General features: G+C 41.6%; 1 protein-coding gene across 2 annotated transcripts in view; it reads right to left on the minus strand.

The window, feature by feature from the left end:
- Positions 1–2,753: 2,753 nt before the first annotated feature.
- LOC130532885 (mannosyl-oligosaccharide 1,2-alpha-mannosidase IA) overlaps positions 2,754–19,361 on the minus strand; it is a 129,313-nt gene continuing 112,705 nt past the window's right edge. Inside the window, exons 5-12 of one of the 2 annotated variants that reach the window (XM_057045806.1) lie at positions 16,387–16,481; positions 12,316–12,442; positions 12,023–12,116; positions 10,913–11,028; positions 8,459–8,678; positions 5,940–6,112; positions 5,016–5,131; positions 2,754–4,086 (exon numbers count right to left, since the gene is read on the minus strand). In XM_057045806.1, the coding sequence (XP_056901786.1) occupies positions 3,945–4,086; positions 5,016–5,131; positions 5,940–6,112; positions 8,459–8,678; positions 10,913–11,028; positions 12,023–12,116; positions 12,316–12,442; positions 16,387–16,481 (1,083 nt within the window). In that variant the 3' untranslated portion in view covers positions 2,754–3,944. The remainder of the gene's footprint in view (positions 4,087–5,015; positions 5,132–5,939; positions 6,113–8,458; positions 8,679–10,912; positions 11,029–12,022; positions 12,117–12,315; positions 12,443–16,386; positions 16,482–19,361) is intronic. The other variant, XM_057045807.1, reaches the window with a different exon arrangement.

The raw sequence follows: 19,361 nt of genomic DNA on the forward strand, positions 1-19,361 counted from the left end.
TGCGGAGTAATGCTGTTCCTTGGGTGTTTGAGAGGTGCTGGCATGCCTCTGGGCTTGTACATGCTGGCACACATACCTGTATGGGCACAAATAAACCTTGATCGCTCACCTTGCCAATTCAGCCAGATACCACTCAGGCTAAACCACCGTTTAGAGTGATTCAATTTTTGTCTCCAGTTTACCCTAGGACAGGACAATGTGGTGTCTGTTATCACGCCCATTCGCCACAAACACAACATTGCTGCAGCCCCCATATGCCCTGGCTGTCTTCTCAGTGGCCAGCCACCATGCTTATGACTGGGTTATGTTTGATGGCCCCCACAACAAGTAGCTCTCTTTCTAGCCAGAGCGACTGCAGGTCACTCAGCAGCTTGGTACCGCTACATTCATGCTTGTGGATGGCACCCTCTGACATACCAGCCATCTAAACAAGAGCTTGGAGCACATGTCGCTTATCGAAACATGATACCCCCATTCAATAATGGTTTGATTTGGGGTTGGGTTTTTTTTTGGTGTAGATTGGAATACATAGAGTTCAATAACGAGGGGGTCTGGCCAAAAAATTAGTGTACATGTAAACATTTGTCATACATGTGACTTAATATCAGTCTGTAATAGGTTACTCAAAGATTCTCTATGTGATTCAGCACTGTTGTGTCATTCGTTATCCAGTCACTTTGATTTCTGATACCTGTCAATCAAAGTCACACCTCTGGCAGTGTAGACATGCAGGAGTATCTGTCACTCAAACGTATGATGCAAATGGAAGATTCAGACATAAACAATGACAGGATGAGAGACAATGGCAGCAGCAAAAGAGATTTCAGAAAGTGATTGTGGCCAAAGTTACTAAAGTTACTACTGAGTATTTGTGGACAACAAAGGGGCTTAAAGAACTGATACCTCTCTAAAAATGTAAATGGCATGGAAGTAGCTGTAACCATCTTGACAACAGCATGAAGCTAAATTTTGTGGGCAGGGATAGGATTGCTGAACAATTAGATGAGAGCTATATGGATGGCATTTAATGGAAAAGGAAGAAACGACACAAAAAATGCCACCTAATGTCCAGAATGTCTGAAATTTCACAGGGCGGGGCTTTGGATCGTCTTTTTATGGTCATGATGACAGTGAGACCTCTGTTAAAACTGGGATATTTCGGGAGTTGGTAGATTTTGTTGCCTCTTTGATCGACTTTTGAAATACTACCTTGATAAGGACACTGTTTTAAAGGAAACTTCAAAAAGGCACAAAAGAGTGTTTTTTTTCGATCAACCCAGGCCGATGAGACAGCAGAAATTTCGACACAACCCCAATCTGTGCTTTTACTACACTCGTTAATGTCAAACACAGCATGCAGGAAAGTTCTTTGTGGTCATTCCTCTGCAGTCAGCTATATCTGTCACTGCATTAAGATGTCCTGCTGCCATCTTTCCTGAGGATTGGAAAAGTAAACTAATCTGCCAGGCGTATGATAGAGCCAGTGAGATGATGGGGGGGGGGCACTGCAGGTGTTCATTGGATGTGTGCCAAATGCCCACTATATCCACTGCTTTGCACATCAACTATCCTGATCAAGCAACAGGCCACCTCTCACATTTCTCAAAGGTAAGAATATTTTTCTGACCTTGCTGGGCTTTTCAGCTGTTTTCCCCCAGATCACCAAAGTGTATAGTTCTTGATAAAATACTGAACCACACACTGCCAACAATGACAGATGGAACCTTTACAGCTAAGCCATTATTACTATGTTTGAGAACATTTATTGTTTTGAGAACATTGTGACTCAGGTGACTTTGACCCCTGTACCATCAGAGATGATGAAGCCATGGCCATGCTGCTGGATCATCAGGACTTATTTCCGGAACCTTTTATCACATCATATCAAATGTGAACCTCCTCTATGCCAAGTTCCGGGAGAAGAACTTTTAATCACGATTGTTTTTCCCCTTTTTGATTATTATTGTCATGATTTCTCCTTATCCTTTACAAATATTCTCTTCATTCCATCTGTGAACAAATCAGTGGCTCTCTGCCACTAGGAGAGGCTTTGGGTACTCATTTTGGAGGATCATCTAAGGGTTGCAGACAAGATTTATGTTTATGTTGTCTGTCAAAGCCCACCTTTCATTGGAGGTTGTGATGTGTGTTAGATGGCAAATAAGTTTTGAAATACCATTTTAATATGTTGTTGTCATGTTCCACCAGGGATGTTCCACCTAATCACTACTGTATTTGTGCTTTTTTTTAATAAATAAAAATTATTAAAAAATAATTAAAATAATTGCAATGTCCTGCACAGCCCATTGAAGGCCTATGCAATGCCTAATGGAAGCAAGCTGAATCTAGAACATGGTCTCATCTACAGCAAAGTGTTCAGAAGCCGTTGTGGTGCTGGGGACCAATTCCGTGGATCTAGAATCACCACAACTATGACCACAGCGGAAGCCGAGAGGTGCTTCTTGACATTGAAAAGAGTTAAAACTTTTCCCAGAAACACCATAACCCAGGAGGGGCTGCAAGCACTGACCAGGCTCTTCAAGGAAAGAAGAACTGGTTGTGAAATGACAGCGTTCTATCATAAAGTCATTTATGTTCAAGTAGGTTTTTTTTGTTGTGTTGTTATCCCAACCCTCAAGTGTGTCCCAAAAATCTTTATCATCAGCTGCCACTGAGTCAGCCCATAATGTTTTCCTACACACATTGTGTAAAATATGAGGCAGGTTTAAAAGAAACACACACAACAGCTGAGGTTAGGTTTACAAATTTGCACGTCTTTTTTTATCATCAATATTTTAAAAATATTTAACAATGAAATCAAACAGTAAGAATAATTAATAACAATAATTAATATAAGCTGTAACTAGAGTTAAATCTGAACAGTTTTTTTTAATTAAACACCTGAGGGAAGCAAATTAAAACCCCAAAAGATGAAAAATCACAAAACAAGGTCTACACAAGCTGTTACAAGATCACTCATCTGTATGTACAGAACATTCGCTCCACAACTGTGCAGGACAGCAGTGATGAAAATAACAGTGTTGAAAATCTCTCAGGGACAGACTGGCAACATCACCGTTGGCAACCGCGTGATTTCATATGTAAAGGCAGGGTGAAGCGGAAAAAACTACAATGGAAACAGGAGAGCTACCAGATATAGTCTTCGGGAATCCCTGGTGTCCCATTTACAAAATAACCCAAGCGTATTGAAGAAACCCAATCCAACATTGATCTTTTCAATAAATGGTCCCCGAATGCATAAGACACTGTTACTTTCTTGACACCTCCAAACTGAAAAAAATTATTTAATTCAAGCTTGTTGCAGTTCGAAACATGACATCAACGGTAGTTTGGAGGTGGTTGCAAGAGGATCGTATTTTTCTATACATTAATGGTTACGCTTCGGTCGCTCTGGTAACTTTCACTTTCTTTCAGCAAAAACCCAAAACTGGAAAAGAGAAATGCAAAGAAACCTTTGGTCAAATACCGTACTCACGAAGGGGAAAAAAAGCTAATTACAAGATAGAAGGAAAACATCCATCACCTCAGATTAACAAAAAGACAAAATGAAAGAGCTCAACTCGAGTGGTTTTCTATATGTTTCATGTTTTAACAATATGGCCCGTAGGTTGGTCAAGCCTCCTCCCATATATTTGGGTCTGCAATTTTATCTGGTTTCCTCACAGAGGAAAGAAGGAAAGAAAAAGGTGCTCTTTTCACAAAAAGTCATGTTTCTTTTGATTGTCCACAAAAAAAGATGTGCGATCAGGAGGATAGCCCAGCGAAAAAGAATTTACAATCAGAATAAAAGACACCATCCTTCCCTGGAAGGAAGCAACAGCTTCGAAAGATGCTCCTGAACCTGCCTTCAACTGGTGTTTGGAATACTTGTGTGACTGTGCACATCTGTGACTATCTCATTTGCTCTCTGTGGGTGTTCGCTGTCATTCGGAGACAGTTTTTTCCTGTGTGACTTCGTCCTGCAGGCAGCTCTTGCGAATGACGGGCAGCGGGTGGGCTTCGGTGTTAAAAACCCAGTCCTCCAGTGGGAGAAGGTCATCATCAGAGAACAGCAAGTACAGATACCTGCACAGACAAAAAATACTCCATTTAGTTCAAATTGAAAATGTACTGTTTCTACACATAAAATGTGCTGTGATATCGAATATACATTAATGATGGAAAATCATCTTGAGCTGCCTCTAGAGGCAGGCAGCGGTATAGAAATAAGCCCTGCCTCTCCTCCAACATTCAAAGTGGGATCAAAACCTGGAAATATACTGAGGCCCAATGAAAGTTTCAGTCACTTTATGGTTCCATACCTCTAATATTGTATATATAGCACACTAAGTCGAAACTCAGTTAAAAAATGTTGAGTAACGTTGATAAAATAATTATGTCTGATTTAGGCTATGACAGAGCAATACTCAAGTATCCAGAAAAGAGAAGCTGCATCAGTATTTATACAAATATGTTAAGAGAACACAAGGATTAGTGTGGCAAGGTTATTACTCTATACAGGGGCAGCAACCTAGTGCTCTGGCAGGGTTTTCCATGTTTTCACCCGGGATGGTAGCAGTTCTCTACCTGGTAGGACAGAAAAACCTGCTGGAATGTGGAACTGGTTGCCTAGAATAGCACCTCAATGTCAAAGTAAACCTTTCTATCGACGGGTAATAAATGTTGTTTCGGTAACTTTGTCCAGTAATTAAAATTGTGTGGAACAGAAACCCACAAATATGGAATAAAGCCATCTTCTGGAATTGCACACATCTCTTCTCTGTGTTTTACACTTGAAATTAGGGGTAATACAGTCAAAGTGTGACTGCAATCACCTCAGAGGGGTATCTTATACAAGTATTCGTACAGAGAGAGCAGTTAGTAGACCAAGATGGAGCCTCAACATTGGAGCCTAAATTACTTTGTGTATCTGGGATATTGGATTCATACAATATGGATTTTATCATGTTCCATATATGCGAGAAGGGGATATGGTGAGGTGGCAGAGGGCTTACTTGAGTGTCTCTGAGAGGAAGAAGCTCTGCTGCATGTTGTCATGGCTGACAGCTGTGGTGTAAACGTCACGGATCCCAGAGAAGCCGAACTCCACTCTGCAGTGCTGCTCCAGAGCCTGACCGGCATCACAATTTAAGGTTACATTTAAATGAAACAAAAACAAGTGTTCACTGGAGCTGACATCACTAGTGATGACATCCTATGCACACTTACATGTTGCACCATGATTTTGGCCAATACTATAACACTGAACTTAAAATTGCAACCAAAATCATAACTGAGTAAATGGTGGAGGATGGTGAACCTTTCACCTGGCTACTCAGTCAACCCCACACAATGCCAAATCTGACAAGGGCTAATAGAGAGTAGCTGAGCTGGCCAGGTGGATTAGCACATTATTACTCCTGTTACACAGGAATGGCTTATACGGGCTAATTAACAGAGTCTTTGACGTGTTAATGCTCAGTGTTAATGTAGAGAAGCGCCGGGCACCAATTCCAACCTTTGTGACCGATAATTAAAGGCTCGTCAAACTCGTGGGCCTGATCTCTCCGCTTCTGTGTGCACCAAATTACTGCTAAATCTATCGTACCAGCTCTCTCCAGTTTACTGCAGCTAATGTCCGGTGGACTGCCACATATTAATAAAATGGTTCTCTCTGTCCAACCTCCACCTCAGGACTGATTGATCTAGAAAGCTAATGCATTGTGCCACATAATACTAATGTACCTGGCTCAGGGAAATTAAGGCTGTTAAGGGGTCTTGCCATTCTAGGTAAGCACAAATTATAAAATTCAAATTGTGCTGAAAGATACAGACCTAGACAGACCTTCCACCAGTCTGGAACATTCATTTATTTAATTGTGAATAGTGAATACGTTATTATATTAACTCAAATGTTAGTGTCTAGTTGAATGTCTCACCTGAACAGCCTCCCATCCCCACTCTCTGTATTTGGGGTCATGCGTCAGTCTCCACATGTACATGTAGCTCTCGATGACTTCAGGTCTGAGGATGTAATATCTGTCGTTCAGCCTGGTTGCCGTGGCTTCACCTCCGTCATCAAATCTGAATGCTTCAGGTCCCAGTTTAGTGGCTGGTAGAGACAAGAAATTCAACCAGATAAAACTAAAGAATGAGTCTTCCTTTGTCTGCAAGTGAACAAAACCTGTCATCCTATTTTCTGAACATATTCTCCCCCCTTTGCAGTCATATTTCTGCAGTCTGATTCCATTCTTAGCCCAGAAAGCCCGACAAAGATATAAAGGATCGTTACCGTGTGTTCGATTTGCTGTTTCTAATTTTTTGTCTTTCTCTCTTCTCATCCAGAATTTTGTTGATTGGCTTTGTCACTGATTGGGAATTTGGACCATTTGATGGACAGTGGACATGTGTCATTAATCAGGTCAGCTCGAGTGAGTATGTATAATATTTGCCTAATACAGAGACTTGATGAATAGAGCCCCTTTCACGCTGCACAATAGCGTGTCGCCCGGGTCAGCGCAGGTCGTTTCGCGACCGTGAAAGGGTTGCCATGGTATTTCGTATTTTCGCAAGGTCATTAACGGGAATTAGGGGAACAACACGGGTCACCAACAATATAAAAGCCATCCCACTAAATTAGCCGATGGCATCGATAAACCCACCTGTCACCTTCTGATTTAGTCACAGGACATCCTGTCAACAGAGCCTGATCTCTATAGAGTGTTTTGCCCCTTTTTTCAATCAAGTCAAATGTATAGCCACATGCTCTTTAAAGAAATGGCTTACATGAAGTATGTCACACTTGGGAAATCCCACATAGCGGGGATTGTTTACAGACAGATTGTGTAGCAGCTTGTATATTACATTTAGAAGCATGTGTAATAGTAGCCGTAGCAGCAGCAGTAGTAGCAACAGAAGGAGTAGTAATATCAGAAGTAGAAGCAGTAGTAGTACCAGTCATAGAAGTAGAAGTAGTAATAGCAGTAGTAGCAGCAGCAGCAGCAGCAGCAGTAGTAGCATTAGTAGTACAAGCAGTTGTAGTAGCTGCAGTAGTAGCAGCAGAATCAGTACAGTAGTAGTAGCAGGAGCAGTAATATTAGTAGTAGCAGCAGCAACAGTAGTGATATTAGTTGTAGTGAAAGCAGGGGTAATAGTATTACTAGTAGAGCAGTAGTAATGTTAGTTGTAATAGCAGCAGGAGTAGTAGTTGTAGGAGTGCAGTAGTTAGTCAATTCACACCAGCACTTGTGTGTTTTAAACTTGTTCAACTTTCTTAAACATGCTTGATAGAACAAGTCTGAAGCCACGTAGCAGCTGTCGGTCCAAAATCCCATTTGGATGAATGAAACCGCTCCAACAGATCTCGTCGGTCCAAAAAGACTCTGCGCCAGACAAACAGAGTGAGAGCTCCAGCGAAAGGTTCTGCCACGTTCACCTTCTGCCTCTACTGAGTGAGTGATGATTAAATTACACAGGAATTGCACCAACACCTGGGCTCAGGAAGAAGTCCTAGCCGTCAGTTAAGCCTCGACACAGTCAGTCTTTGTCATCCTTAATCTACTGCCGCTCCTACGTCTCAGCAGTAGATATGCCCATCGCACTGCATAATAAAAGGTTATTACCACGGTGACCGGTGACCTTTTCCTCTCCTCTCCTCCCCCTACTGCTTGCTTTTAGAGCCCCAGCCTCCGCCAGGATCTGTGAGGGCAGCAGAGCTCCCAAAGAGCGACAGCGGTCTCCCCATGGAATCGGTAATTTAGACACAGACAAATTGCAGCCCCTTTGCACACGTGCAACAGCAAATCACACGGTCTGTCTTTCCTGCACACGGCTCATCCTTAGAGTGGCTAAGCACCATCTATTTGCTTTAATGAGGATGCTGGTGGGGAGCTACCGTGCCAAAGAAAAACCTTTTAGGCTGAAAGATCAAAAGTCTTCTAAGCACATGAAGGAACCTGTTATGCGATGCGTCACAATAGCTTACTGAAGCTGAAAGAGACGAATGACAGGAAAGAGATCAAACAAAGTCACATCAGAATTCGTCTCCACCTCATTTATAGGTTGCGAAGACCAAATATCTGCCAGCCGACTCTGACAGTTTAGCTGCTGGCGTTTTTTTTAAAGCAGTTTATTACTCATCTGCCTGGATTATAACAAGGTCTAATCACCAGTATCAACCTCGGGTTAAAGTCTGACAGCTGCGACGTTAATTCTTCAATTCTTCTGCAAAGCTCTCTTAAAATTGACTGTATTACCATAGAAAATATTTTCTTACTCCTATGACTGCAATCATAACAGTTTTAAGTCACATTTAAAGCGTTTGGTTTGAAATATTATGTTTCATCCCCGAAAAAAACAGCGAAAATATTTTAAAAGGTTTTCTTTTCCTTTCAAAAAACACAACTTTGAAAACCTCAAAACCTGTGAGAAATGGAGACCTCCGCTCCCTGATTGTCACCTGAGCGAGAATAGCTCTCGTGGCATGTGTGCGTGATCTCAGCAGCCAAATCGAGGTAGTGCTGCCTCTTCTCCGGTGCTCCGTCATCAGCGCCGATGCCGATCATGCCCCCAGAGAAACACGCCAGGTGGCCCATCTTGTGATCTAGGATCCCTCCCCTCCACTCAGCCATGTAGGTGAGGCCACCTGGAGACTTCTGCACCAGGTTAGCTTCAATCGCCTGCAGCATTGAGAGATCAAGGTCAATGTTATAAGTTTTCTCATCGTCCTCTCCTCGACGGCCAGATTCAGGCTGGGTTTTCTATCCTACAGGTAGACAATGCTACACTTCCTTTGGTGGAGGCAGTTTCTGCCTGGTAGGACACAAAACCCGGCTTGGAGCCAACCCTCAAGGACTGGAACTTAGACACTTAGTTACATCACCGACAACTACATCTGTATATTCTGAACATAAAAGGTAAAATTGCTGCAGTAGCAAATATGCCGTGTAGATTGCATCTGAACCATCTGTCTGCAGGTTAAACGATACTTTTCACCACAAACCCGCACCCCCAAAAGAGTCGACTTTGCAGTTTCCATTCGAAACAGACCATTTTTATTATAAGAACTGTCAAAATTAATATGGGATGCTGTTTCTTTTTAAAATAAATGCATTGTTTTTTAAAGGGGACATCATATGCAAAACTTTTGGTGTTTTAGTATATATATCTGCACATTTGTGGTGCCCTCCACCCCTTAAATGTCAAAAAAGTATTCTTATTTTTAAGAAAATCCATCTCAAAACACTCCGTTTGACTTTCCCCTAGACGCTTAGATAAGGTGATTTAATTGACCCCGCCCACGCACTTGTATCTCCTCCCATACATCCACAGCTACCTGCGCAAGGATTTGCCATTTTCCCATTCTGGCTTCCCCTCTACGTAACTGCCTGGACTTCCATCACGTGCCACGATCACGCAACGCCACCGTCACAGGTACCATTCCCAGCAGAAGAGGCGGGGGTACAAAGACTGCTTAGAGCAGGGTTGGGAAACTGGTGTGTTTAGACTCCGACTGTGCTTAATCCTTCTGCTACTAACATTGCATTTAGATGTCAAGGAACCATGTTAACTTGCATAAAAGGAGCATAATATATCCCCTTTAAAAAGTTTATGGAGAAAAAAAAGCCAAGGAATGTTGAAAGTGACCCGTCATGGATTTTGTAGCTGACAAGCATTGAGACAAGAAGAACCGGGTGGCCCACTTAATGGGTTCCGCTGGTTTTTTATGTATCTACTCAGCTCAGCTGTGCTCATTTTGGAACTGTTGTGGGCGGATTCTCAACAGCTCTTTGGCATAGCAAATTGCTACTGCGCACTGAAGGAAAGTGCTATATGACTCATATGCAGTGATAGGCACACAGAACAGAGCTTGGTTGTATGTTTTTTCTGTTGCGTTGTCACTGTGAGGAGAAATATTTTATCTGAAAAACAGCTAAAAGCAGCAGCGCAACAGATTCCTGAAACAGGACAGTGTGGGAAACTTTACTTGTTGCCAAAATGCACATGTAAGTAAGTGGTCCTTTGGGTGTGTTATAGACAGAGAAGGTGAATATAAAGACACTGATTCTCTCAGCACTCACCAACTGCATATTGCTTTTAGTCTCACCACAGAGCCAAAACTTCAGCAGCTAAAAAATTTATATAAATTGAGTTCCATCAGTGGAAAGATGGGATCAGAGCTCTATATTTCCTCAAATGCTAACGACTTGCTCGCGGGCTCACTTTATAACTGAATAAATCAAAGTAAATCACAGCACAGAGGAAGAGTCTAATTCCTTTGACTTGCAATCCGGCGGTATTATCATTGATACTGTAATTGGAGCTGGAGTAAATGTATTTTAGTTTGACATTACAGCCTTTTTAAAAGCAAAACAGCCAGCTTCAGAGGGTTTTAACCGTATTTATACTGTGCAGTTGTTCCAATGGGCCATTCTCAAAGTATCTTCCGTTATAGTTCATAAATAAAGGAAAGAGTTTCCATTTAAGCTCAGATTATGCAGTGCAAAGAGACCCTCCTTGTCAGATGTGATCCTTTTTTTTCCTCGTGACTGCTCCATTGAGAATATCTCTCACAACAGTGTGGATTTTAAAAGTCTTTCTCAACATTGAATAGGTTGAGTTTTAAGTTTACCGTTCATCCATTTAATCACAGTGGCTTCTTCTTATCACGGTCGACCAATCGTAGAGAATTCACCTTTTGATAACCTTTGTTGACCTAATAATTTTTTAAAGAAGGCCTTTTATGGCATGTAGACACTTTAGAATAGCTGCTTGGAATCAAATCGGAGCTGACCAAAGGCATGCATGACGACTGGAATAAATATCAGTGTGTCTTTTGAAACTGCACCTCAGAGTTGTGGCTCTGTGAAATGGGGAAAAGAAGAATATAAGAAAAGGAAGGAAATGTTCGTACCTCCATTGCCTCATAATACATCTTCTTTGCATCTCCGTCTGTCTTGTCTGACATCAGAAACGATTTGATCAAATACTCATAGAAACTGTCTCCAAGGCCTCCAATGGAGACATGATCTACAAGGCAGAATAAAGATAACCATAATGAACGTGTGAATTAGAACAGGCCATGACTGAATCATTCAAACCATTAAGCTTTAAAAATGTAACGTGGTCTCTGTGACATCATCATAGTTTGCTTTAATCACAGTTTCTCCTAATTTTCTTGTCCTTTTTATTCCAACTTTGTTCCTTCAAGTCACATGCTGCTTGTGTCATCGTCATGGCACCAGGCAGTTAAATCTACACATCAAGCTCGCAAGGGATATTCAGTTTGTGTTTCCTCCTGCTCGCTCATCAAGATGAATGTGATCAGGAAGCAGAGGGGTGCATGCTAACGCAATCCACTCGTGCACATACAACCCCCGCAAGGTTATCACTAGCTGTGTTCACGCTTGACAAAGAACGATGTGGGAGAGCTGCGAAGCCAAGATTTCTCTTTCCTTTGTGTGAATAATCACATATAATTTTACCTCTTTTCATTCTGGCCAACAACAATTAGCCTCTGTAATTATCCAGATTACAATCCTTTCTTTCCCGGCAACATTTCATCTAATCGTGTTGTATCCCCCCCAAACTCATTTCAGGTAAATCAGAAAGATTCAATTTCTTCAGGTAATTGAATTCATTATCATTTTAATAACCCAGAGCACTGGCAATGGGAGTCACACAGCCCCCACTGAGGGGGATATTAAAAATGAAAGGAGGTAAACGGATGGCTGGATGACAGAGACGAGCAGCAAAAAAAAAAGAGCTCCTGCACTTGAGGCAACTCATGAGCTGTCAGGAGAGTGAAAGTTATAGTGAAGAGTTGGAGCTGGGGAGGGGAAAAAAAGAGAAAAGGAACGCCAAGTGTCATAACTCAAGAGCCCTGAACTTCAGCGGAACTCAGAATAACCATGGAAACACCTCACTCGATATATTATACCTGAACCTCAAAGGTGAAAATTGACCACATATTTAACGACGTTACCATTGAAAAATCGCACAAAAATCCTGAAACCACACTTACGCTGGACCCAGTTGCCGCTGACTGGGCTGAGGAAGTTGGGGTACAGGCCGTGGGGTTTTTCAATCTTGTTCAGGAGTTTACGGATATTCATCACCTGCAGAGAAACCATGGTGTGAGTATTGCCATACATCCACACCTCCACTTCATTCGCCTTATGGATTTACAGCCCAAAAGCACTGTGCCGAGAAATTAACCAGAAGGCAATGAAACGCAGTTTGAAAACTCCGGGACAACGACAGTAAATTTGCAGAATGGTGCTTAGAATTGATGGAGCGTTGATTTCAATACTGCACCTTCTCGGTGTAGATGGGATTCTTGGACAGCTCTGTCAGATGGACAAATTCCAGGTGAAGGGTCCCGAACTCGGCCAGAATGCTGCTGCCGGCTGAGGCCCATCCCCAACTCCAACTGGTGCCACTGCAACATAAACAAAATCCAAAGAGGTAAATACCACCACCCTCTTCAGGGGGCTGAAACACTTTCAAATGTCAAAGCTGGAAAGAATAATAAGAGCAAGCTCATTTCTCCACAGATCAGCAAAGGCTCCTCTGACCTGGACACTATTCCAGGACTGTTCTGCCACCATCCTCCAACACCTTGTTGGACATATCAGTGGATTATATTTCCGAATGCTCTCATTCCAACCACAATACACTGAATTCTTGTGTAATACTGACAATCTTTTCAAGACTGCAGACATCTGCTCTGCATCTTAACATTTTCAACATTACATTTCTGTTTTCGTCAGTAAATATTCATTCAAACAGCGAGGCTGGTGGCCGAGCGCCCATCAGTTGGACGTTCAACAAACACCTTCGTAGCAGTTGTGTATCCTGAAATTCTTGGCGTTATCAAAATCTAAATGCTGAAATGTTTGAAATGTTATTGTTTGTAATATATGAAGTCAAGATTCTTTTATTTTTTTAAAGTTTGATGGCTGAAACACAGGGAACTAAAACAAATCACAGACATGGCAGACGTGGTTTACTACATATGGAACTGACCCTGAGGCCACATTAAAGGAGCAGTATGTAAGAAGTGAATATAAAATAATCATAAACAGTTCTGATATGCCATCAGACATTAGAAATCAGCTTTATTCCACTGTCAACAGTAGGCCAGCCAGAATCTTGTCATTTCAAAAGCAGCGTGTCAGCCCGGAGATAACATTGATGTTCGCATTTAGTGTCTTGGTCTGTAGCTCCGCCCCTCCACCGATCAACCAATCACGAAGGCAGGACTTTTGGCCTCCAGGTTGCCAGTTACCAACAATTCAAATCACAAATGTCTGATGTTACTAAACCTACAAAGGCCTCATTTTAATTCCAAACATCATGACAAAGTCAGAAACAAAACAAGGATCTGTTTAAAAGATGCTTTTGAAAGATAGAGGCAGCTGAAAGCGGAGAAGACTGACCGATGCCGAAGGAGCTAATTTTCTCCCAGTCATTTTTTTGGCTAACTTAATGCTAGTAAATGTAGATGCGAACATTTCAGTTATTTTCTGCAGTCGCATAATGTTATGCATGTTGAATAGCATGTGGGTCATACAACAGACTAGGTAATAAATTGTCTGAAAAATAAAAAATGGCAACTTGTCATTGCTAACATTAGCAACACATTATCAGAGCCCATTTCTCTGGCAAAATGCTGGGATGCTGTGAGAAAAGTTGCAACATTAGCACAGCCATTATGGCAATAAAAAAAATGTAACTGGGACAGTACATCGGTGTAGATGTTCTTGCTGGATCCGACAGCCTAACTGGCCCCTCCCCTCTGGGGGAGACAGAAGGATACCACAGTATTTTGAGATTGAGATTGCAGTACCGGCTGAAAATATACATCATCTTGACCTTAAAGTGTGACAGTAAACTGTAATTGTACCTCTGAATGGGATTCATATACTGTATGTTCAACTGATACAAGAACAAGTCTCTGCTGTGTGTGTATATAGATGAAACAGTATGATATATAATATAAAAGAGTGTTTCACAATATGTATCCGTACTTATATATGTCACAGCTCACACTGGAAACTACATCCTGGCGTTACAAAAGGGGAAAAAAAATCTAACTGTTTTTATGTTTTTGCATGATTTTGAATATTTGACCGTTTCTATTGTATCAGCAGTTGTTTTTGTACCACACGTAAAATCAATTAACTCTACTGAGGATGAAAAAATATCAAGTTCATGACCCTAGAGAGAGAATTCAATAGCAGCTCTCAGCGTTCTCCACACATCTCTATAATACATGCTGCCAAATGTACCTTCACTTTCTGTGTTAATGTTTAACCACGGCCAGTTATTCGTGAGTCTGGGGAGTTCTCAAGCTTTTATAATTGTATTATAGGCAGACATGAAACTTTTCTGTGGGTTATGATAATAGAATCATCATTTGAATTAAAAGCTGACTTATTCAAGCCCAAATCTTGCGTAACTGACCCAGATGTTACCAAATTCTCCTAAAAAGAAAGTGCAAGCAGAACCTGAACGCCTCATCACATTTCCCTCACCTCTTTGGGATCTGATGCTTTTTCTTTTCACATTTTTATCCAGAAAATGAAACTGGGCTATGATGATTTAATCTAATTTGAAATTAATCCATAAAACAGTTAATTGGGCAGATGATGCTTGTTGAGGTTCCGTCAACATCAATTAACATGTCAACATTAATTAGATGTTTTATGCCAAAATAAATGTATAAATGTGGTGATGATGAAACAAGTGTTGTTTTTATGAACCGTGACTGCAGCTGAGCGACTGATGTAAATCTGAATTACTGCTCCTCCATGCAGGCTGGTAACAGATGAACTCTTTCACTGACACGCAACGTACGAGCAGATGTTTGCTGGGGGGACGGGAAGTTTGGGAGCTACCTCCTGAATACGTTGGTCCACCCTGTTCCTCAACAGTCTTTGTAAGAAGAACTGATGAAGGCAGAGATGAAAGGTGGTGGCTGGGATGGGGGAACTGGCGTGTCCATTGGCTATTTGACCCTCTTCCGCCACACCGCCATCAAAAGAGCATCACGGTAAAGAGGGAATCCGATTTCAAGAATGTTCTCATGCGACGAGCTCAGTTGTGTACAATGATGACAGTTTTGAATCTCAACTTTTCATTACTGACGAAAGTTTTAGCAACATTGTTTCAGGAACAACAAATAAAACAAATCAAGTTCTGACATTTTGTGAGCCAGTATGTGTACCGTGCATCTGCTCATTACACGACACATGAAGGCACCGCAGGCAGGAGAGCACAACACCCCCTGATGTTGATGATCCACCAGGAATTTACTGTAGAATAAGGTAATTAAATGTGCCAGCAGCTGTCCAGCTCCACTGCTGGGTTAATTGGTAGCAGGTGGATGACATAGATGCCAGGAAGCAGTTTTTTTTCTCCTCTGGAGGAAGAAACTATAAAACATGGTGACATTTTACAGAACCCACTTGGTAATTTATGGTAAATAATGGAAAGTAAGGACATAATCATAAAAAAGAAGGTTTTCTTTCCTTTTTTTCATAGCTTGTTCCAGTTTAATTGTATGTTTTAATGCATTTTTTTACATGCTCGTTCTTAAAAGTTGAAACTGAAATCCGTGCCTGCTTTCAAGGTGAAACTAATCAGCTGAGCTGCGCTGCGTGACCGAGGCATCAGTGCTGTTGTTTCGACGGAGATTTTTAGATGAATAAGTTGACAGTCTGGAGCGGATTAAAAACCACACCTCCATTAAAATGGTGTAAGAATCATATTATCTTCCAAAGTCATTATGAACACGGATTAATTCTTATCCATATGTCATCGACACTGTAAAGCTGAGCCTGCAGCTGTTGCATTGTCAACAAACAAGGAGCGTTATTTCAGATAACTTTATTTTCACACTCAGTTATTGTCCTTTATTTGGATTCTGTGGAAGAGTTTTATTTTCGCTGGGCTGAACGAGTCTGAAGAATTGCTGGTGGATGAATGGTTGCTTAATGTGCGTTTTCCAGCTAAATTATGCTAAATATTATTATTAAATTATGCTTGATTGGGCTGCTGTCTGAACCCCAAAACCTCTCCAGGAGGACTAATATGTCAGACAGAGGAATCCACTAATAATGGTGGCAAACTAGTAGCATGACTATTAGCGGAAATAAGCTGAAACATCAAAAACAACATCTCTTTTTGAGTTCATAACGTTCAGGACTCCATCCAAATGCCTCCATGCTATTTTCCTTATCTCCTGCAGTCATTTGGGAATTTCCTGTTGGCTACATTGTCAGCTTTGGTTACTGAACAAACCTCTGCCGCTCCAGCTGCCCGGCATTCATCGACGTGGAAATCTTATTTAATCAAAGTTGGAGGAGCGTAGGTGAAACTCACCTCCCCAGGTTGATGACCCCTCGAGGAATTCCTGTCGGTGTGCTAAAGGCTGGCAGCAGCTTCTCTCCCAACTCTAATACTTTTGAGCGGAACACCTGCAAAAGAAATAAACAAGAAACAATGGGTTGTTGGTTTTTTTGAGTGTGTTTTGTAAGGCATAAATAGATGACACGAGCAAGGTGGAGAGAGAGAGAGAGAGAGAGAGAGAGAGAAAGAGAGAGAAAGGTAATAACGTGATAAAAAAGACAAATTTCGAGTTGCAGCAGTAAGTCGCCAGCAACAGAGAAATATGAAGAGAAACCCAGACATTTTCTACTGTGTACAAAACACAGTTTCTATAAATATCCTGGGTAAATAACACATAGTATTTAAAATACTAGACAGTAGGAAAACTGCCAAAGACCCAAAACCTGAAATGTCTGATGCTGTTGTTAGACATGAATACAAAAAGGAGTATTACATAAGGTTTACATGTACGTCTACAAAAAGACATTAATGTGTGTGCGTGTGTGTGAGTGTGTGTGTGTGCAAGCGTGTGTGTGTGTGTGTGTGTGTGTGTGTGTATTGCCTCCAAAACCTCCTGGGTCTCTATTTTTTTCAAAGAGAGCGCTAATGACCCCACACTTGGTACAGCTCTCCTCCAATCAGCATTTACTACCTCACAGTGCTGCTCAAGCAAGTGAGAACCCCACAGGCAGGCAGGCAGGCACACACACACACACACACACACACACCACACTTACACACACACAGAGTTGAATGTTGTATGCAATTTTATTGGCTTGTAATTGCGTCATTTCTGGAATGTGCGTTGTTTGGTCATGCTGAAAAAAACGTGTGAAACACACGCACACACACGCACACGCACAAATATCATTAAATGTGAGCAATAGATTAAACTGCAGCCCTTTTTCATCATTTTTTACAGACTGGCTGATTGACTGTAAGGGGTTATATGCAGTGTGATTAATTATGTGTCTTGTATTAACTACTAATTCTTATTAAATGTGTCTTCCCTGCCACACTAGCCATCTCACACGCAGCACAGAAAACTCTAACTGTAATTACACTTAGTGAGTTGGCACCACCGACGCCTGTATCCCATAATGTTGCCAACAGATCAAAGTGTCAGTCACAGCTCACATTAAGATTTCTTTCTCAGGTTTACGACAGAGTGGTGGAACTCTTCGTAGGCCAACGCTGATCTGATGTGGCACCTGACAGGCCACTTTCCATCCTCTTGGCGGCAGCTTCCAGTAGGATGGCAGGACAGAGGCTAGACTTTAATGGCTTTTCTATCAGCTCGGGACTACAGAGGACACGCATCAGGTATACGTAATTTCTTCCACAGCAAATGTTGTGTCTACTTTTTTTTAAGGTCTGCGGCATCTGCCACTTCTGTTTTAACTCTCAGTCTCCATCTCAGTGAAGAAAAGACGGCCAATGACTCCTTTTTTCCACTTATATCTAACATTTATGACATCATTAAGCTGTACCACTGAATGAGTGGACTATAAAATGCAGCAGTTAAGTGATCAGCTATGCTACTGAGGTATTTTAGCAGCTTGCCGAAATAAACAGCTGCTAGAATCCCACACCGACAGTGTCCCAAAGATCTGCCACAACAAAGCCCTGTGCTTCTCACTCCAGCTACCTGCATATTTTAATTACCCATGTGCTGGAGACAAAGAATGGCTGAAGATGAAAAAGATGGTGTGCAGCGGTGTCATGGAAACCATATCTCCAGTTTGACCATGAATTTCATTCCAGCTTCAAAAGGTTGTTTTTCTTTCCTCCTGTCCTTTGGATCTGACACCCCAGCTGCCTTGGCACTTATTTCCATGCAACTAGTTGCCCCTCTGAAACATCCTACTATTTTTGCCTCTAGTGAAAATAACACTGATATTACAAAAAAAATCGGCAGAGCAGGTCTTGCTCTCAAGCTGTGTTCAACATCATAATCATTCCAGTCGCTGCCAATAATAATTTGGCAGTATCAGTTTGTAAAGAATGTTCCATATCCATATTAATTTATGGCGTTCTTTGTCATTGCTAATGGAACCACACACTGTTATATTACAAAAAAGTCAATTATGTTGTCTCAACGAAAGCACCTTCTACTAGAGCTGGAGGTGAGACACATTCCCCTGTGATAAAGCATACAGGCATATTACAGGTGATAAATGGTGGATAGCTGTGAGCTGTGAAGTGTGGGGCCGCTCGTCTGTCCACCGTGGGTTGGACAGGTGGGTGAGGACAGGTGGGATTGGTGGGTGAGTTGGATGGAGGAAGATTACCGGTGTCACCGGCTGGATAGAAAATTCCAATTTCCACCTTTGATAGATTTACTTTCAAAAATAACTGTGATTGAAAATCTTAGTTCAGGTTTAGAAACTTGCTGTCAATCCTGTATCAGCAATAACTCTAATGTATCCGTGCTGTGCTATTTCTATTATATATGTGTGTGTGTATATGTGTATATGTGTGTGTGTATATATATATATTTCTTTGTCTGTCTGTCTGTCTCTATATATATATCACTCGATGCTGCTAGCAAAAAGATAACCTTTGATGTGCTCTCAAGGCTCCAGTGCAGGGCTATGTGAACAAAAAGTCTTTTTTTTTTCTTTAAGGACTCTCATTCTCTCCCGGTGGCATCGTTCATTATTAAGAATCAGCTCTGTGTTCGTTGCATAAAGGTTTTGGTGAGGCAACACAGAATTATTCAGAAAGAATCAGCAAAATGCCACCTCAGACTGTGGGTGCGGTTGCCGTGAAAGGAATATTACAAGTTTGAGCATCAGTCGTGTTGCAGAATATTTCGGCTCTTTCATCTGGAGCCAACATGACTGACAGGATGAGATGTTTCCTTGCACATTGATTTCGTCCTTGGTTTCACAAGTTGCTGGTGTCAGAGCTGCAGGAGCCCACATAGATCAGTACCTCTGAAATAATTCCACAACTCTGAATCCCGA

Source organism: Takifugu flavidus, chromosome 10 (assembly GCF_003711565.1).
Source record: "Takifugu flavidus isolate HTHZ2018 chromosome 10, ASM371156v2, whole genome shotgun sequence".
Taxonomy (NCBI): domain Eukaryota; kingdom Metazoa; phylum Chordata; class Actinopteri; order Tetraodontiformes; family Tetraodontidae; genus Takifugu; species Takifugu flavidus.